The sequence below is a fragment of the Globicephala melas genome, chromosome 4, assembly GCF_963455315.2.
Source record: "Globicephala melas chromosome 4, mGloMel1.2, whole genome shotgun sequence".
In the NCBI taxonomy this organism is placed as follows: domain Eukaryota; kingdom Metazoa; phylum Chordata; class Mammalia; order Artiodactyla; family Delphinidae; genus Globicephala; species Globicephala melas.
Window position 1 is genome coordinate 46,141,865 of NC_083317.1, and position 16,176 is coordinate 46,158,040.

The window sequence follows — 16,176 nt, forward strand, 5'->3', positions numbered from 1 at the left end:
CTAACTAGAACAACAGTTCATTATTACCACAGAAGTTAAGGAAATTCTTCAGGTGGAAAAAAAGTTGTTTTCTACGACAAAAGTTGGTGAGGTGATCTTGACATGACCTTTCTATAATATCCTACAATTTAATGCCCTTCTACCTTTAGCTCTTTTGTCCCCACCCCCGCTGGCCTACAGTAGAAATCTAGGAACAAGTTAGGCTCTACATCATTCTGTGGATTGATAAGAAAATCTTTTTAAGGACAAAAAATTAAAGTTCCTTTTTATTATTTCTTAATGAATTATTTAAACAAGTGAATTAAACTGTACTGGAAAAAAAAAAAAATCAGGCAAGTACTTACCCTTACAATCATCAAAAGGGACCTAGAAGCACTGAGAATTTCCTAACCACAGGTAGAAGGGTAAGGCCAATAACTAACACTACCTAAAATAACCAGAAGAGGGCAGAGTAAGACCAAATGATATTTAATTTTTATATCACACAGGAAGAGCTTCTGTGGCTTTTGGCAAAGGCCACCTACCCCCCATCCCCCTTTTTAATGTTCTTTAAAAATACTCTGGTAATCATTTTACCTTATCCTGCTCCACACCAGGCTCTCTGTACACAGTCCATCTCTGCCCATCATCACTGTACAGAATTCTGTAGGCTGACACATAGTAATTGTGCTCCACCATGGTGGAGCCGGTGGTTACAATGCCTGGGAATGGAGAGGTCCTTTTGTTAGTGCTCACGGTCTGATCTTTGAAGTTTGTTCATCATTGAAGCATTAACACCTAAAATGTACTGTTGAAACATTTTTGTCTCTGGCACATTACCATATCTAAGTGCACGTTTTCATCCTAATGGTAACTAAATCCTCGGCTTTGCTCCCTTGTAGAGACAAGAAGAATGACAGGCACACGTAAGGAAAGGACTATTGTATTTTAGCAGCTTGTGTTCACGACACTGCAAAATATAGTTCACCTACTGAGAAAGAATGACTTCCTGGGAATGAATAGATTAAAGAAGATTACTGGTGTTATTTTTAGAACCAGAGCAAAATAAATCTAACAAAATTATCTAAACCAATCCTAACCAATTATTCTGACCATTTGTTAAGTTGCTCTAAATAATTAAATTTATACTTGGCACATGTGGAATATTATTTGTAGCACTTAAAATGGACTCCTTGAACACAAATTTCTCGTAATGACTATAGGAGATGTTATTTCAGATGTCACAAGATCCCTTTACTGAAACACGACCTTAAAAGAATCTCTTTACAATGAAAAGAAATGCTAGTAAGAATCAAATACCAACTCCTCTCCTTTGCCATGCTTTATAAAACCAACTTCGGTCAATATTAACACCAGTACACTAAACTTAAAACCATATAATTAAATTTGCAGTGACCTAATTTTCTATGAAATTCTTAGATGTCACCAGGTTTCCAAATGAAATTAGTATTATAAATCATCTAGAAAATTGTGTCTCTTAACCTGTGATCTTCTTTTCCTTATTCAGATCTATTTGCAACCACTGATATTCATCAGTGGCAAAAGCGGCCCAAGGAGGTCCAGGTTTTTTCAGCCTGGCCTTTTCGGGTTTCCAGCTGTTCTCTTGCCCTGTGTGGTCCGTCCACTCCAGCACAGATGATGCCGTTATTTGAGCATCGGCGATCACGCCAGATTCCATGCCCAGTGTTCCATAACAACCTGAAACAAAGAAGAAAGTAATTTGGTTTCCAGATATAAACTCAAAAATCTCTAAACACTTGCTCATTGGAAACTCTAATTGTTCCTTTAATTAACATACACTATGCTGACAATATACTGTACTAGAGGGTTTCAAAAGTATGCAAATGTTTCTTGGGTCTATGTCTTCGTGTCTCATCAGAGAACGTACAGACGTATTTATTCACAGCAGTAATCACTAGCTGAATGGCAACACATTACCCTCTCCCTGGGATACTCTCCCCAGAGGGCAACTCGCTCCCTTACCTCCTCCAGGTGTTTGCTCAGATGTCACATTCTCCATGAGGCCTGCCCCAACCAACATTAAACTTCGAACCTGTCCCTTCTGAACTGCCTGTCGTCTTTCCTTGCCTTATTTTCTACATCTTTTATAATATTGTAAACAGGACGTTATAAACATTCATTTACTTATCCGCTGTTTATTGTCAATCTCTCACTTCCAGAATGTAAGCTCCAGGAAAGCACAATTTTGTTTATTCTGCTCACTTTTGTTTCACTAGCACCAGAACAGTGCCTGACAAATGAAAAAAGGCACTCAATATTTTCTGTTGATTGAGTTAATTACTTCAGACGTATTCAAAATTCCCTTTTTCTAAGGTAACTTCCATGCTTACATGATCATTTCCCTATTAATATAAAACCTCCAGTTTATTCCATTCATTAAATTATTAAGCACGTCTTTTACCTCATAGAGTTATTCGTGATAACTGAATGAGAAAGTGCAAAAAAACCCCAAAACCCAAAACCCAACCTAGCAATTGGCAAAGTGCCTGATGTACAGTGTTCAAAAAATACTAGCTATTATACAAATTATGATAAGTTATAAAGTCCATGAGAGGCTTACCACTTGTCTTAAATGTAAAAAGACTTGTAGATAAGTGTCCCCTGAAAGAGAGAAAGACTTTTTTGGTGACACTCATATAACCACATGATTTCCTCATATTTGTCTTAGCAAAGCTTTCTTTTGTTTTTATTTCACTAAGCACCATCTATGGCTATCTATTAGACAGCATAATCAATTTTCTCTACAAGTATCTAGTGCCTAGTTTCATATATGATTATGCAAGTGCATCCATGCAACCTTCAATATGTACTTATTTTATTTCTTTTTCATGAAATAAATTGATTCCTAAAGTGTTTCTGTGGCAATTGCTTTTTGGGACTATATAATGAAAAGTGTAATTCTCATAGAAAGAGGCTCAAGCTTCCTGGGGCAAACAGAAGAAAAGCTGGCTACTACTAAGAGAGACTGCATTTGTTACAGGAAATCAATGTATCTAAGAAAAAGTTTCAGTGTTACAACGTAGCACTGCATTTGAATTTCAAAGTAACCGGCAGAATAGGTGCTTAGGGAGAGTGGAGGGGTGGGATTGTTAGTTATTAGTTCACCATATGGCAGGTCAAAAGGCCCTAAGGAACTTGGAGGGATAAAATCATCAAAATCATCAGTGTATGCTCCTGCCTTTAGCACAACGCTCAAACCATCACAAATGGATGCAACCTGTCCGTTTTTTTAAATATGAAAGAGAGAACACATGAAAAAAATTCTTTCTAAAGGTGTAACAGTGGAAAGGAATGAAACAATCTGCATAAAATCATCCAGAAGAAACCAGAGGAAGGAAAGGTAGCTGACTCTAGAGCAGGGATGAGGAAATGACAGCCCATGCATGACCTGTTTTGTATGGCCAGAAAGCTTAGAACAGTTTCTACATAGTTAAAAAGTTGTAAATAAAACAAAAAAGAATGAGTGACAGACATGTGGCCCATAAAGTCTGAAATATTTGTTAGCTGGCTCTCTACAGAAAAAGTTTGCTGCCTCCTGCTTTATACTGTCTTGAGTATGGATCACACTCTTGGCCTTCTGAATGAAACTGGCCTAGGACCTGAAGAGAAGCTGGCTTCAATTCCGCTTATTGTCTGCAGGACCGAGCATGTCTAAGATGCAAGATTTACAAATAGATCACTCATACTATGGTTCTATTCAATGTTTCAATTTCTCCTGCTTTTGATGCCTAGTCTATGTTTTGTAATACAGTAGATCATAAATACCATGAAAATACATTCTTAAAATATTCTCTTGGGATGAGAGGGATTCATAATACTATCTCTGATTTATGCCAAAATTTGATTTATATTCAAAGCGTTTCAATTATCCTAATCCATCATGGGCCACACAGGCTATAAGGAACAGAGTAGTTAGTTATGCCTTCTGATCTTTAAAACGAAGTAAGGATTTGGCAATATACTTCTAGACTCACTCTGGGCTCTTTCAACACTTAGAAAAGAAGAAACAAATCACTCTTCCAAATGACTACCAACAGAGAACAAGCCAAGATAGCAAGACCTTGCCTGCGCTCGTCAATACACTCAGATATCGAGCACACAAAGGTTATTTCATGAACACCATCAACGTCTGTCCTTATCACACAAAGGTTATTTCATGAACACCATCAACAATGATACTGCTCAGGTCTAACTCATCCCTATCCCACCCCGTGCAACACGCTTATTATAAACAGCATATATACTTACACCACAGACGTTACGTTGTTAGCCAAAGAACTTTCATAGTACGGGATGCCTTTACTAATTACGACACTAATCCGGCCACCCAAAATGTTTGACACTACGCCTGCATGCACACCAGCCATGCACAATGGTGAGGACTTCAGGGAGGAAAGATAAAAGATTAGTTTTAAATTTTCTTTTGATAATTCATAAACAAGACATTTATACTTCTTCCTCTAGAAATTAATTGATCTGGGCAGTTTTCTTAATAAACATGGGATAGATTATTGATAATACAACACAGAACAGGTTTTTAGCAGAAGAAAAACAACAAAATGTTACATATTACTAAAAAGAAGTAATTCCTAGAAAATAAAAATCAAGATAAAGATACACAATAGATTACACATCTATCTATGAAGGAGTTTAAAAAAATGAAGTTTTATCATCACTTTAACATAAGTCTATATCCAGCTTACATCTCTATATCCATGAGGGATTGTTCCAGATATCTCAGCAAAAGGAAGCAGACAACCAGCGGGGCAGTATTTGCTGTGAAATAAAAACAAGTTAAAGGGTATATAGTGCTGTACTTTCTGGGGAAAAAGACCAAAAAATGTCACTTACCCAGTTTTCAGTTCAATGTAAATACCATAATCTCACCACTCTGAGAGAACCACCACTTCTAAAAAGCCCTTAAGATTTTCTTCCAACCATTTACACGTCTTCACAGACATATATACAAAAATTATTCCATATTCTACATACTGCTTTATTTTGCTTCATAATGAATGGCGGACATATTTCTACTGTAAGAGCTATTCATATATTTAATAGCTACATTGGACTTTGTGGATGAGGCTCAATTTATTTCACCAGCTCTCTACTGATCAAATTTAAGTCGATTTAAAAAAAATGTTTGGCATTCATTTATTTACTCACTCACTCATCCACCTACCCACTTAACACATTTACATGAATGTCTATTACATTGTCTGTTAAGTGCTGGGCTGTGCTAGGTACCGGGTCAACCAAGCAGATATGGTGCCAGCCTCACTGGGTTTACATTCCCGTGGTGGGAGAATACATTAAATGGATACTTTAGATTAATTAGATTATAATTAAATTTAGATTATGATTATGCTATAAAGAAAAGGCACTCTATGAAATAACCGGGAGGAATCTAACAATAGAAGTAATACATTCAGCAAACTTACTATGTCCCAGGCAACATTCTAAGTACACTTCAAGTCATCCACATAAGAACCCTACATGGTAGGTATTATTATTATCCTCATTTTACAGATGAGGAAACTGATGAGCTGTGTGCCCAGGTCACGCAGTTGTGTCGTGGTAGATGGGCTCCAGAGTTTGTGTTCATATGCAGGGCTCTGCACTGCCTCGGTCAGTGGACGGGGCTCTGACGAAGGGAAGCCTCAGCAGAGAACCACCGGCTGTCACTGGAACAGTGCAGGGATGTGCACCGCAACCAGAAGGAAAAGCGTGTCCCTGAGGCAGGATGGCCTGTGTGTGTCTGGAACCGAGGACAACCAGTACAGGTAGAGTGCAGTGAGAAAGGTAAGGTTAGTCTGAGAGAAGCTTGGAAGGGGGGACAGGGATCAGATCATGCAGAAGCCAGGGGGGCTGTGGTGAGGAGTCTTGGAGTATATTTCTAAGTAAAAAGAGGACGTCAACAAAGGATTTTGATGGTCTATACATATCATCTGATTTTTATTTTTTTTTAAAAAGTTATTCTGGCTCCTGGAAAGAAAAGAGACTGTAAGGGCCATGAGTGGAGGATAAGACACTGTTAGGCAGTCCAGGCGAGAAAGGACGGCAGCTTGCATGTGGGTGGTGATGACGGAGCTGGAGAGTGGAGGGTCCAAGACAGCTGATCCTCTGGCAGGGCCGTGTGACATACACCGATGCCAGGGTTACCTCTGCTGGCCACAACCCCCGATGAGGGTTGAAGAGCCCCACCAGCCCACAGAGAGAGAACCATTCCTGAAGACAAAATGAAGGTTCTTTGGGGAGCAGTAGCAAGTTGGGGGAGGTGAGTGAGATGGGTCTTCAAAGATGAGAATGAATTTGCTAAACAGAGAAGAATAAAGTGATTCCAGACAAAAGTTCTGAGAGCTCAGAGCAGTATAAATAATCCAGGGATGTTTCAACATGAGTACGTTAACGTGAGACTAGAAAAATGGCCCAAAGACTACTTGTGAAGGACCCTGAAAACCAGGCTAATGAATAGGGATGGCATTTTGTCATAATAAGTAGCTCCTGAAGATTTCAAAGCAGGGGAGTGATCGAATACAGATTTTAGAAAATAACTTGGCAGAATGTGAATGGCAGAAAAAAGCCAGCAAAGGTTAGAAAAGGGAAACCAATTACAAGTGAATCCTAGTCCAAGCAAGAGACAAGGGTGTAAAGCAGGGAAATGGTAGTATTAATAAAAATGCCACCTGGGTAAGAACAGTGAGGAATTCTCTAACAGCCTAAACCCTCCTGTTACTTCTTTTTGAGCAAAGATAAATGGATCTTCTACCTTTATTAGGAGTTTTGCCAGATTTGAAGAGTGACTAATCCTACTTTTAAAGTATATCCAAATTATACTTCCATTGTGGAGAAGATTCAAATGCTAAAAGTTAAGGCAAAATTTAAACATGGCAACTCAGTGGTTTTACATAAGCTCTGGTTTACTGATGTCTCAGAACAATGATTATGAGTCACACCATGTACATTAATCTTAAGTACATAAGATGAGGATGAAGTAGATGAAGAGTAACATTTAAGAAAAAAAAGTCACAAATATGGTCATACCTGAACTCAGGTTCCAAAAAACTGGATGCAGTGTCTAAACAAGTAATTAGATCTAGGAAAAAAAAAACAAAAACGGATTCAATAATAATAGGTTTATTCTTGCTGAAACACCAACTGTTTCCAAACCCATATCATATTGTTCTAAATTTCAAAATCTTAACAGCTATCAAGATAGTACTTTAACTTTTTATAAGGTTTTGGCAATCACAATTTCTTTAAGTATCTGGACTTCTGGGGCTATGTCTGCCCAATATTGAATACACCACATCGCCTCATAGAATCACGTATCACACACATGGACGGCACACAGATAAGTATAATTTATAGCCCTGAAGTAGCTTCTATAAAATATATTGATAGCTTCTGAAGCAAATATTTCTTGTTACTATATGACTAAAAATGATCCTTTGCTGGTTACCCGTGAGGGAAACAATAACAAATGAAAGGTGAGTTAATTCTGTGGCTCTAACTAACTGCAACTCAAAATCTGGTCCAGGAGTAGGACCAGCAGCGGCAGTATCTTCTGGGAAGTTACTAGAAATTCAAAAGTTTGAACACCATCTAGACCTACAGCATCTCTTGGCAGTGGGGCCCAGAAAGCTATTTTAACAAGTCCTCCAGGTAATTCTAAAGCACACTCTGCATAAGACAGAACTTTAAAGTTTTAACATTTCCTATCTCAAAATCAAATCTGTGTAAGAGCTAACCTTGTCTAATTAAGACCTAGGTCACAGGCTTGTGTAAAAAGGTGGCTTCTAGTTCAAACATTTCAGTGGTTTCCTTCTGCTCTTAGGACAAAGGGCAAAGTCTTCAACACAGCCCCCAAGGTCCGACCTCAGTCTGGTTTTGCCCGTCTTGGCCTCTTTTCATACTAGCTTTCTTCCTCTTCCTCTGTGCTCTCGGCCAGGAAGGCGCTTCCACTATCCCTTCACCTGGCTCACTCCTCTCTAGATCTCAGCTTAACTGTCGCATCCCCTCAGAAGCTGTTCCTGATCTTCGCAAGTCAAACTGTGCTAGCACACAGTAGGCACTTAGGGATTTTTGGTTTAACGAATGGATGACTATTAGATGTTCTCATAGTACCATGTGTCACATAAGAGTGATCTGTTGCAATCATTTTAGTGTTGATAAGCAACATCATTTTATGATGCCTAGCCCATGCGTAGTGACTGAGGCTGTCAGTCTTCACCTCTGTATCGCCAGCAGCAATCACAGCATATGGCATAACAGGAGGCTTTCTATCAACATTTATTGAATAAATGGATGAATAAAAGCTTCTGATTGTTAGCATGTTTGGCTAAGTCCAATCATGGACTAACCTGTAGGGGGAAAACCTGGAAGAAGGTCCTAAGCCAATCACAAAGGTGAGTGATTTCACCTATAAATGCTAGCCAAACACTGTGCCGAGGGTTCCCAATACACTGACAGAGATAACACCTCGCATTCTTCCCAGCACACTGAAGGTGTACAAATATTTGTTAAATCAATGGCAAGCACAGAATAATTGATTATTCTATTTTACAATTCTGAAGAAAAATTATGTGTTTATTATCCAACTGGTATGTGTCTTGAAAGAACTAGAGCATAATAACTGTTAAACTAATAGGAAAGTGGTATTTTGAGAGAGATTACATGGATGAATATCTACATAGTACAGGTACTTGAATGATGATTAAGTTAAATCTGTATTTTAGGAGTTTAAGAGGATACATGCCTGGATAGAGGTTCACTATCACCCGGTTAACTGACTAGGAAAAGCAGACAAACTGAATTACCTGTATATTCTATAGATATTCCTGGCAATCTTTACACAGCATCAATAAAGAACTGATTTTCCACTTTCCTGTTCCACCAAAAGAGTTTCCAACTTCTAAGATTAGAAACTGAACTTCTAAGATTAATAGCCTGGGATGAAAAGGTACCTGTGTGGTCCAATATGGCATTCAAGCCATAAGAAGACTGCCAGCTGGCCCTATTACCTTCAGGCTACATGCCAGAATCTCCTAGTCAACTATGGATATACTTGATTAGAAGAGGGCTTTATTATAATAAAGCCCATGCAGTGCTGAAACTCCAGATTTTGCACAAATGTATGCAACTCACTTGACCTTGCTCTCAAATTCCATGGGGGCTCAAAACAGCTCCCTAAGAGGAAAATATGAATTCCAAATGGAAAGCTATAAGGACAGCCAAGAAGACAAAAGAAAAAGAAAGAAAGTCACGATTAGAGATTTTGACCTTTACAACTCCATGAAGGCAAAGAAAACATCAATTAAGCAGGGAATTGAGAAACTTTAAAACGTGCCTTTCTAGAAAGCTTCTCCCAAGTAAACAGCCTTCCAGAAAATCACTATTACTATAAGGCGCCCAGTTAACAAGAACACAGCCTAGGCAACATGAATGCAACTCAAAGGGAACCATCTGACTCAAACTTCTCACAGCAATGTATAAGTTATCATAATGAATGGAATAGAACTGAGAGTCCAGAAATAAATCCTCAAATTTACAGTCATTGATTTCAACAAGGGTGCCAAGACAATTTAATGGGGGTAAAAATAGTCTTTTTAACAAATGATGCTGGGACAACTGGATATCCACATGCAAAAGAAAGAAACCGAACCCCTACCTCAGATCATATATAAAAGTTAACTCAGGGCTTCCCTGGTGGCGCAGCAGTTGAGAGTCTGCCTGCCGATGCAGGGGACACGGGTTCGCGCCCCGGTCTGGGAAGATCCCACATGCTGCGGAGCGGCTGGGCCCGTGAGCCATGGCCGCTGAGCCTGCGCGTCCGGAGCCTGTGCTCCGCAACGGGAGAGGCCACAACAGTGAGAGGCCTGCGTACCGCAAAAAAAAAAAAGCAAAGAAACAAAAAAATAAACAAACAAACAAACAAAAGTTAACTCAAGGTGGATCTAAATTCAAGAGCTAAAACTATAAAACACTTAGAAGAAAATATAGGTATAAATCTTGACTCTGGATTAAGCAACAGTTTCTTAGATATGACACCAAAAGCATAAGCAAATACATAAAAACACATAAACTGATTTCATCAAAGTGTGAAATTGCTGTGCTTCAAAGAATGCTATCATGAACAAGAAAGATAAGCCAAAGAATGACAGGAAATATTTGCAAAACATATATCTGATAAGGATCTAGTATTCAGAATACGTAAGGAATTATTACAACTAGACATTAAAAAGACAAATAACCCAATTTTTTAAAAAATATTTATTTATTTATTTGGCTGTGCCAAATCTTTAGTTGTGGCATGTGGGATCTAGTCCCTGACCAGGGATCGAACCCAGGCCCCCTGCATTGGGAGCTCGGAGTCTTAACCACTGCCGGGGAAGTCCCTAACCCAATTTTAAAAGGAGCAAAGGATCTGAATAGACAGTTCTCCAATGAAGATATATAAATGACTAATAAGCACATGAAAAGATACTCAACATGATTAAGTATCAGGGAAATAATAATAAAAATTACAGTGAGATACCACTTTATACCCACTAGGATGACTAGAATCAAAAAAACAGGTAACAAGTGTTGGCAAGGATGTGGAGAAACTGGAACCCTCATATATTGCTAGTGGAATTGTGAAATGGTGCAACTGCTTTGGAAAATGGTCTGTCAGTGCCTTAAAAGGGTAAATACAGAGGTACCATATGACCCAGCAATTCCACTACCAGGTATATACCCATGAAAATTTAGAACATGTGTCCATACAACACGTGTACACAAATGTTCATCAACTGATGAATGGGTAAACAAAATGTGAAAGAAGTGGTATATTCATAAAATGAAATATTACCTGGCAATAAAAAGTAAGTGCTCATACATGCTACAACATGGATCAACTTCGAAAACATGCTAAGTGAAAGAAGCCAGTCACAAAAGAGCACATATTACATGATTTCACTTATATGAAATATCCAGAATAGGCAAATCTAGAGAGATAAAAGTAGATTAGTGGTAACCTAGGACTGGAGGGGGTTAAAGATTAGCGAATGGGTAGTGATTATTACTTGATTATTACTGACTACAGGGTTTCTTTTGTGGTGATGAAAACGGTCTAAAACTGACTGTGGTGATAACTGCACAACCCTAAATATACTGAAAATCAATGAACTGTATATTTTAAGTAGATGAATTGTACGGTATGCGAATTATCTCAATAAAACTATTATTAAAATCTTAAAAACAAGAAAGAAAAAGAAGCTATCATAGAAATAGTAATAATTTCCTTTCATATACAGCATATTTGCATCAATGGATGAAATAAGCTTAGTAAAAGACAGAGCCAGGATTGGCAGTTTGTTTATTTATTCATTTGTTCATGCATTCAACAGTTTTTAATAAGTATGTATTATGATTAGGTGTTCTTCTAGGTGCTATAGATGGAGCAAAGAACAATCAGACAAAAATCCCTGCATATATGAAGTGTACCTCCTGTGGGGGTAAGAAAAAATAGACAATGTAAATAAGAAAAATATATAGTATATTAGTCGATAATAAATACACAAGAAAAATGAAGGAAGTTAGGGAAAGTTAAGGGGTTGCAATTTTAAGTAGAGTGGTCAGGGTAGGCCTTACTGAGAAGGAAGCATTTGAATAAAACTCTAAAACAGGTGAGGGAGTGAGGTATCAGGTATGTGGATAACGGAGAACAGTCAAAGGGACTCACAAAGGCCCTCAGAAGGAAGTGTGCCCAGCATTGTTGAGGCCAGAGCGAACAAGGGGAAGACAAGTAAGAGGTGAAGCCAAACAAGTCATGAGAAGCCATATCCTAATGGTGTCTTGGAGGTAAGGACACTGGGCAGAATGAGATGGGACCTTCGATTTAATAGGATCACACTGATCACTGGGTTGAGAGTAGACTGAAGGGGAGAAAGGGCAGAAACAAAGGTCAGGGAGGAATCTCTTGCCATATTGAGGTAAAAGTTGATGGTAACGTGAACTAGTGTAGCAGTGGAGGCCAAGAGATGTAGTCAAACTCTGATATACGTACGTATATATTCAGAGAGGTGGTGATGGATGTGAAGTTTGAGACAGAGTCAAACATAACTTGAAGGCTTCTGACCTGTGCTAATTAAAAGTATGCATTCCACGTAAAGTGCTTAGGGCAGTGATTATAATAATAAGTACTGATAAAGTATTCATTGTCAGCTCAATTATCAAGCTGGATCCACTCTAACACAATACTAGCACACAATACTAGAAAATCAGTGATATATGCTCACAGTGAAGGGCAGTATTTAATTCACTCAGTTCTCAACTAAGAGCTTCTGGATGGGAAATTTTTTTTTTGGTAATTTTACTCCAATATTTAATACACACAAAAGAATACTTATAACATATACATTACTACACGAAACACCAAATATTCTGTGAACTTCATTTGGGTGCTCTGGACAGCAGGGAATGGCAGCAGTAGTAGTACGCAGAACGCCCTCAGGGATTCTGCTGAAGCTCACAGCACTCTATTCCCTCATTTCCCCCGCGCGGCCCAAAGAAGAGGTGGCATCTACAGTGCACATTCTACACTAGTTTTAGCAGCAGAGTCTAACCCAAAGTGAGTGTGATCATAATCCCGATAAAAAGAGCTGCTCTAACATCTGCCTTCCTTAACCTCAGAAGGCTTTAAAGAGGAGGCAGGCCTCCGTGGGGTTTTGAAGGCAGGATTATGTGACCATGAGGAAGAGCACAAGAAAAATACGAAAACAAAGATGAGCCAATAATCAACAACAGGATGACAGATTTCAGGGTTTTCTTAATGAAGACATCAACATCAGATTTTCTAAGACAGCTCTAACTTAGTTAGCAATATTACTATGAGGCATAATTGATATCCTATAAACAGGGTTTTATTTAAAGTACAATTAAAATTTTTTCTAATATATAGTAACTGCATAGGCTTGGGAACTTCATAGTTATTCCATGAAATATTTTTTAAAACATGATACCTAATGTTAACCCACATGTAATACCATGAAAATATGATATTTTATAAGTTCACAAATAATAAAAAATATCAGCATATTGGCTACTAACTTAGAAATATTTTTGATTGACAGCACTGTCTATTCCTGAGATTAAAGGATTGTGAAAGAGATTTAGATTTTCCCCCAATTAATACTCTGTTTTGTGCTCTTGAATAAATTGAAAAGACTCTCAGCAGTGTCAGTACCCACCACTTACGAGAGTATATCACCAACTATATTAGCTGCAGGGTATAATTTTTGTCCAGCTGAAGCCATTTACTTCTGAGGGAAGGGATGCTTGAGTGCCTTTATTTATTCTAACTCAAGGAAGCATAAAGCACTGTAACTAAGTAATTATATTTACCAGAAAGAAGAAAATACACGAAGCAAGACAATGTATACTACAAATTCTTCTCCTTTATTTGCTCTGAAATTCTTTTAAATAACAAATTCCCCAGAAACTGAAGGGACCCGAGGTCATTCTTTCCCAATTCTCACTTTGTCAGCAACCTTGCATTGTAGGTGTACAGATAGCTACTTTGTTCAAGAGCTAGAGGATGTGTGACAAGGCTCATCTTTCTGCTAAATTCTTGTGTCAATATTATTGTGTGACCTTGGGAATAATTCCTTGTTTCCACGATAGGAACCTGGCACTGATTTGTACCATGTGCAATCCAGTGAAGGGAAATTTACATATATAATAATTTATATATGTAATTTACCGTGATTTACATAATTTACCGTGATTAAATTATACATAATTTACCGTGATTCAGCATCAACTAACATTTACTAAGTGGCAGATAATTTATGTGGTATTTTACATCTAATCTCCTTTTACATACTGAGAATAGAGAATAAATCTTGTTTCTCTTAGAAATATTACAATGCCATCTATGGAAGCTGAGTCCACAACAGGAGCTCAGGAAAAATTTTCTCAGATGAAAACAGTCAATTTTTTTTTTCCACAGATGATGCAGGCATGGCTCAGTTGCCTAAGCAATAAGTCAAATAGGCTACAAGCTACATATGGATAGATCAAACCCTCTCCACACCTAAATTTCTATACACTAAAAAATGAATATAAGACATATTAAAGACATTATAAGACATATTGAAATAACATAAGACATATTAAAATATAAGAGACATTAAAAATATTAAAGATTGTAAGACACATTAAAATTCTTTTGTAACCTAGTATCGAGGACACTAATAATATCTTAGTAAGAGTAGCAGTGAATGAATTTGTCCCCCGGATAGCACAAGATAGCACAAACACATACCTAGCCCCTTAAAAGAATTGCTAACTTACTAAAAAAAAAAAAAACCAAAACACATAGAAGACACTTAAAATCATTAAGGTGCTCTTGAGGTTATCTGTCAGTCTGAAATAAACTCTATCTCATAAAGGTGAATTGCCTCTTTGGGTTATACCACCTTAACAAATTAATTTTGTTTATAAATTTCTCTGCAAAATTGGTAACACTTTATTCATCAGCACCTTTGTTGTATAAGTTGACATCAAAATACAGATATTTTTCTGCATGTATACACACAAACACTATACATATTCATTTGTGTATAAATAAGGACAAATCTAAAAATATGCATGTAAACTGAGACTTCATTAATAAAATCTTACTAAATAGTTTAAAAGTTTTAAAACGTTTGCCAGACACAACAACAAAAATTAGGAACACAACAGAAAAACTAAAAATAGAAACATAGCTAAGTGTAGCACTCAAAACAGAAAGGATCCTATAAAATTACTGTACAATTAAGGTAGCAAACAATCTAAGGAATTCATGCTCTATTTTCAAAACCAAAAACATCCCATGCAGGAAAAAAACAACCAGTTACAGAAATCTGGACTCTATTAGAAAGGAGTTCTCTATTCTGCCCCTATGTTTCATTTACAAGTTAATATAATCCGATGGAAGATGGAAGAAATGGAAAATATTTGCAAAAAAATGTGGTTAAAGAATGTAGCAATTAAAACCTTTTATACTATCGGTGTTAAGTCTAAAAATAACCCAGCATATAGCAATAATAACCCTGTCAAATGGGAATATTTGTCAGGCTCAGCTGTCCCCAAGTCCTAAGCACATTGTCAGGAGGCAATGAATAAACAAGTGTTTATGAGTTCCAATTAGGCAGCATGTTAATACATCTACATTGGATCATTTTATTTCACATGTAATTTTAAACCAGCTCCTGTTTTTTCCTAAAAAAATAAAGGCAAACTTTAGAGTGACCAATACAAACTTCTGGATTGGTAAAATTTGAAGTAATGAGGTTTAACATTACTTTTTAAGTGATGTTCATGTTCTAAAAAAGGAATATCAGACTATCACTTTTCAGCTGGTCATATACATATATATGTGTACAGACACACAGATACACACCCCGCCCCAAATTGATGGCACATAACAAACAGAGGCTGCCTTAAAAGACCTGAAGCTATCAATGCAAATGCAGACATGCCTTCTGAGCTCGTTGTTCCGTAACTAAAATTACCTAAAAAATTATTGCCCAGAGTCATCCTAGAAATGTTGAGCTTTTCTTAGAAAGTGGTTAATGTTGGACAGATTGAAAACCAGGAATTTAGAGCAAATCACCTATAAAGTTTATTTTATTTTTCAAGTCCAGTGGTAAATGCTGTTTTTTACATTTACATTTTAGAATGAAAATGTCGGTATCATTTATTATTCTGGATTAAAAGATCTGAGTTACTGAGTCTGGACCTGTGAGTGGCTGGCTTTGCCTCTCTCAGTAAGACCAGCAGTAACTAAGGAGTTTCTCTCTACAGAACTTCTAGTGGTTGCTAATATGTTGCCCAGGATATGTCTATGATCCATGTACATCTTCATTTTCAGATGAAAATTTCAATTTCAGAAAGTCTAGTTCGAATCTGATGGAATTATACCAACTCAGAGTAAATTACTAATCCTCTAATTATTACTGAAGTGTTGATTAATATTTTTATCTGTCTTTCTTTGCTACCCAATAGAAACAGGAAAACTTCCTTTCACTGGTGGATAAAATCTTTCAAAAAATGAGGTTTACAGGTGAAAATTAAAAGTGGTAATTGTCAATGTAAAAGACTGGAAACTACTGCTCAAAGATCATT

At 37.3% G+C, this 16,176-nt stretch overlaps 1 protein-coding gene across 6 annotated transcripts in view; it reads right to left on the reverse strand.

The window, feature by feature from the left end:
* Positions 1–16,176, reverse strand: part of DCBLD2 (discoidin, CUB and LCCL domain containing 2) — a 168,889-nt gene that overhangs the window by 23,677 nt on the left and 129,036 nt on the right. For all 6 annotated transcript variants that reach the window (XM_060297958.1, XM_060297955.1, XM_060297957.2 and 3 more), the window contains 6 exons: positions 7,066–7,117; positions 4,725–4,797; positions 4,270–4,403; positions 2,582–2,622; positions 1,483–1,698; positions 577–701 (listed from right to left, as the gene is read on the reverse strand). In XM_060297958.1, coding sequence (XP_060153941.1) covers positions 577–701; positions 1,483–1,698; positions 2,582–2,622; positions 4,270–4,403; positions 4,725–4,797; positions 7,066–7,117 — 641 coding nt within the window. The remainder of the gene's footprint in view (positions 1–576; positions 702–1,482; positions 1,699–2,581; positions 2,623–4,269; positions 4,404–4,724; positions 4,798–7,065; positions 7,118–16,176) is intronic.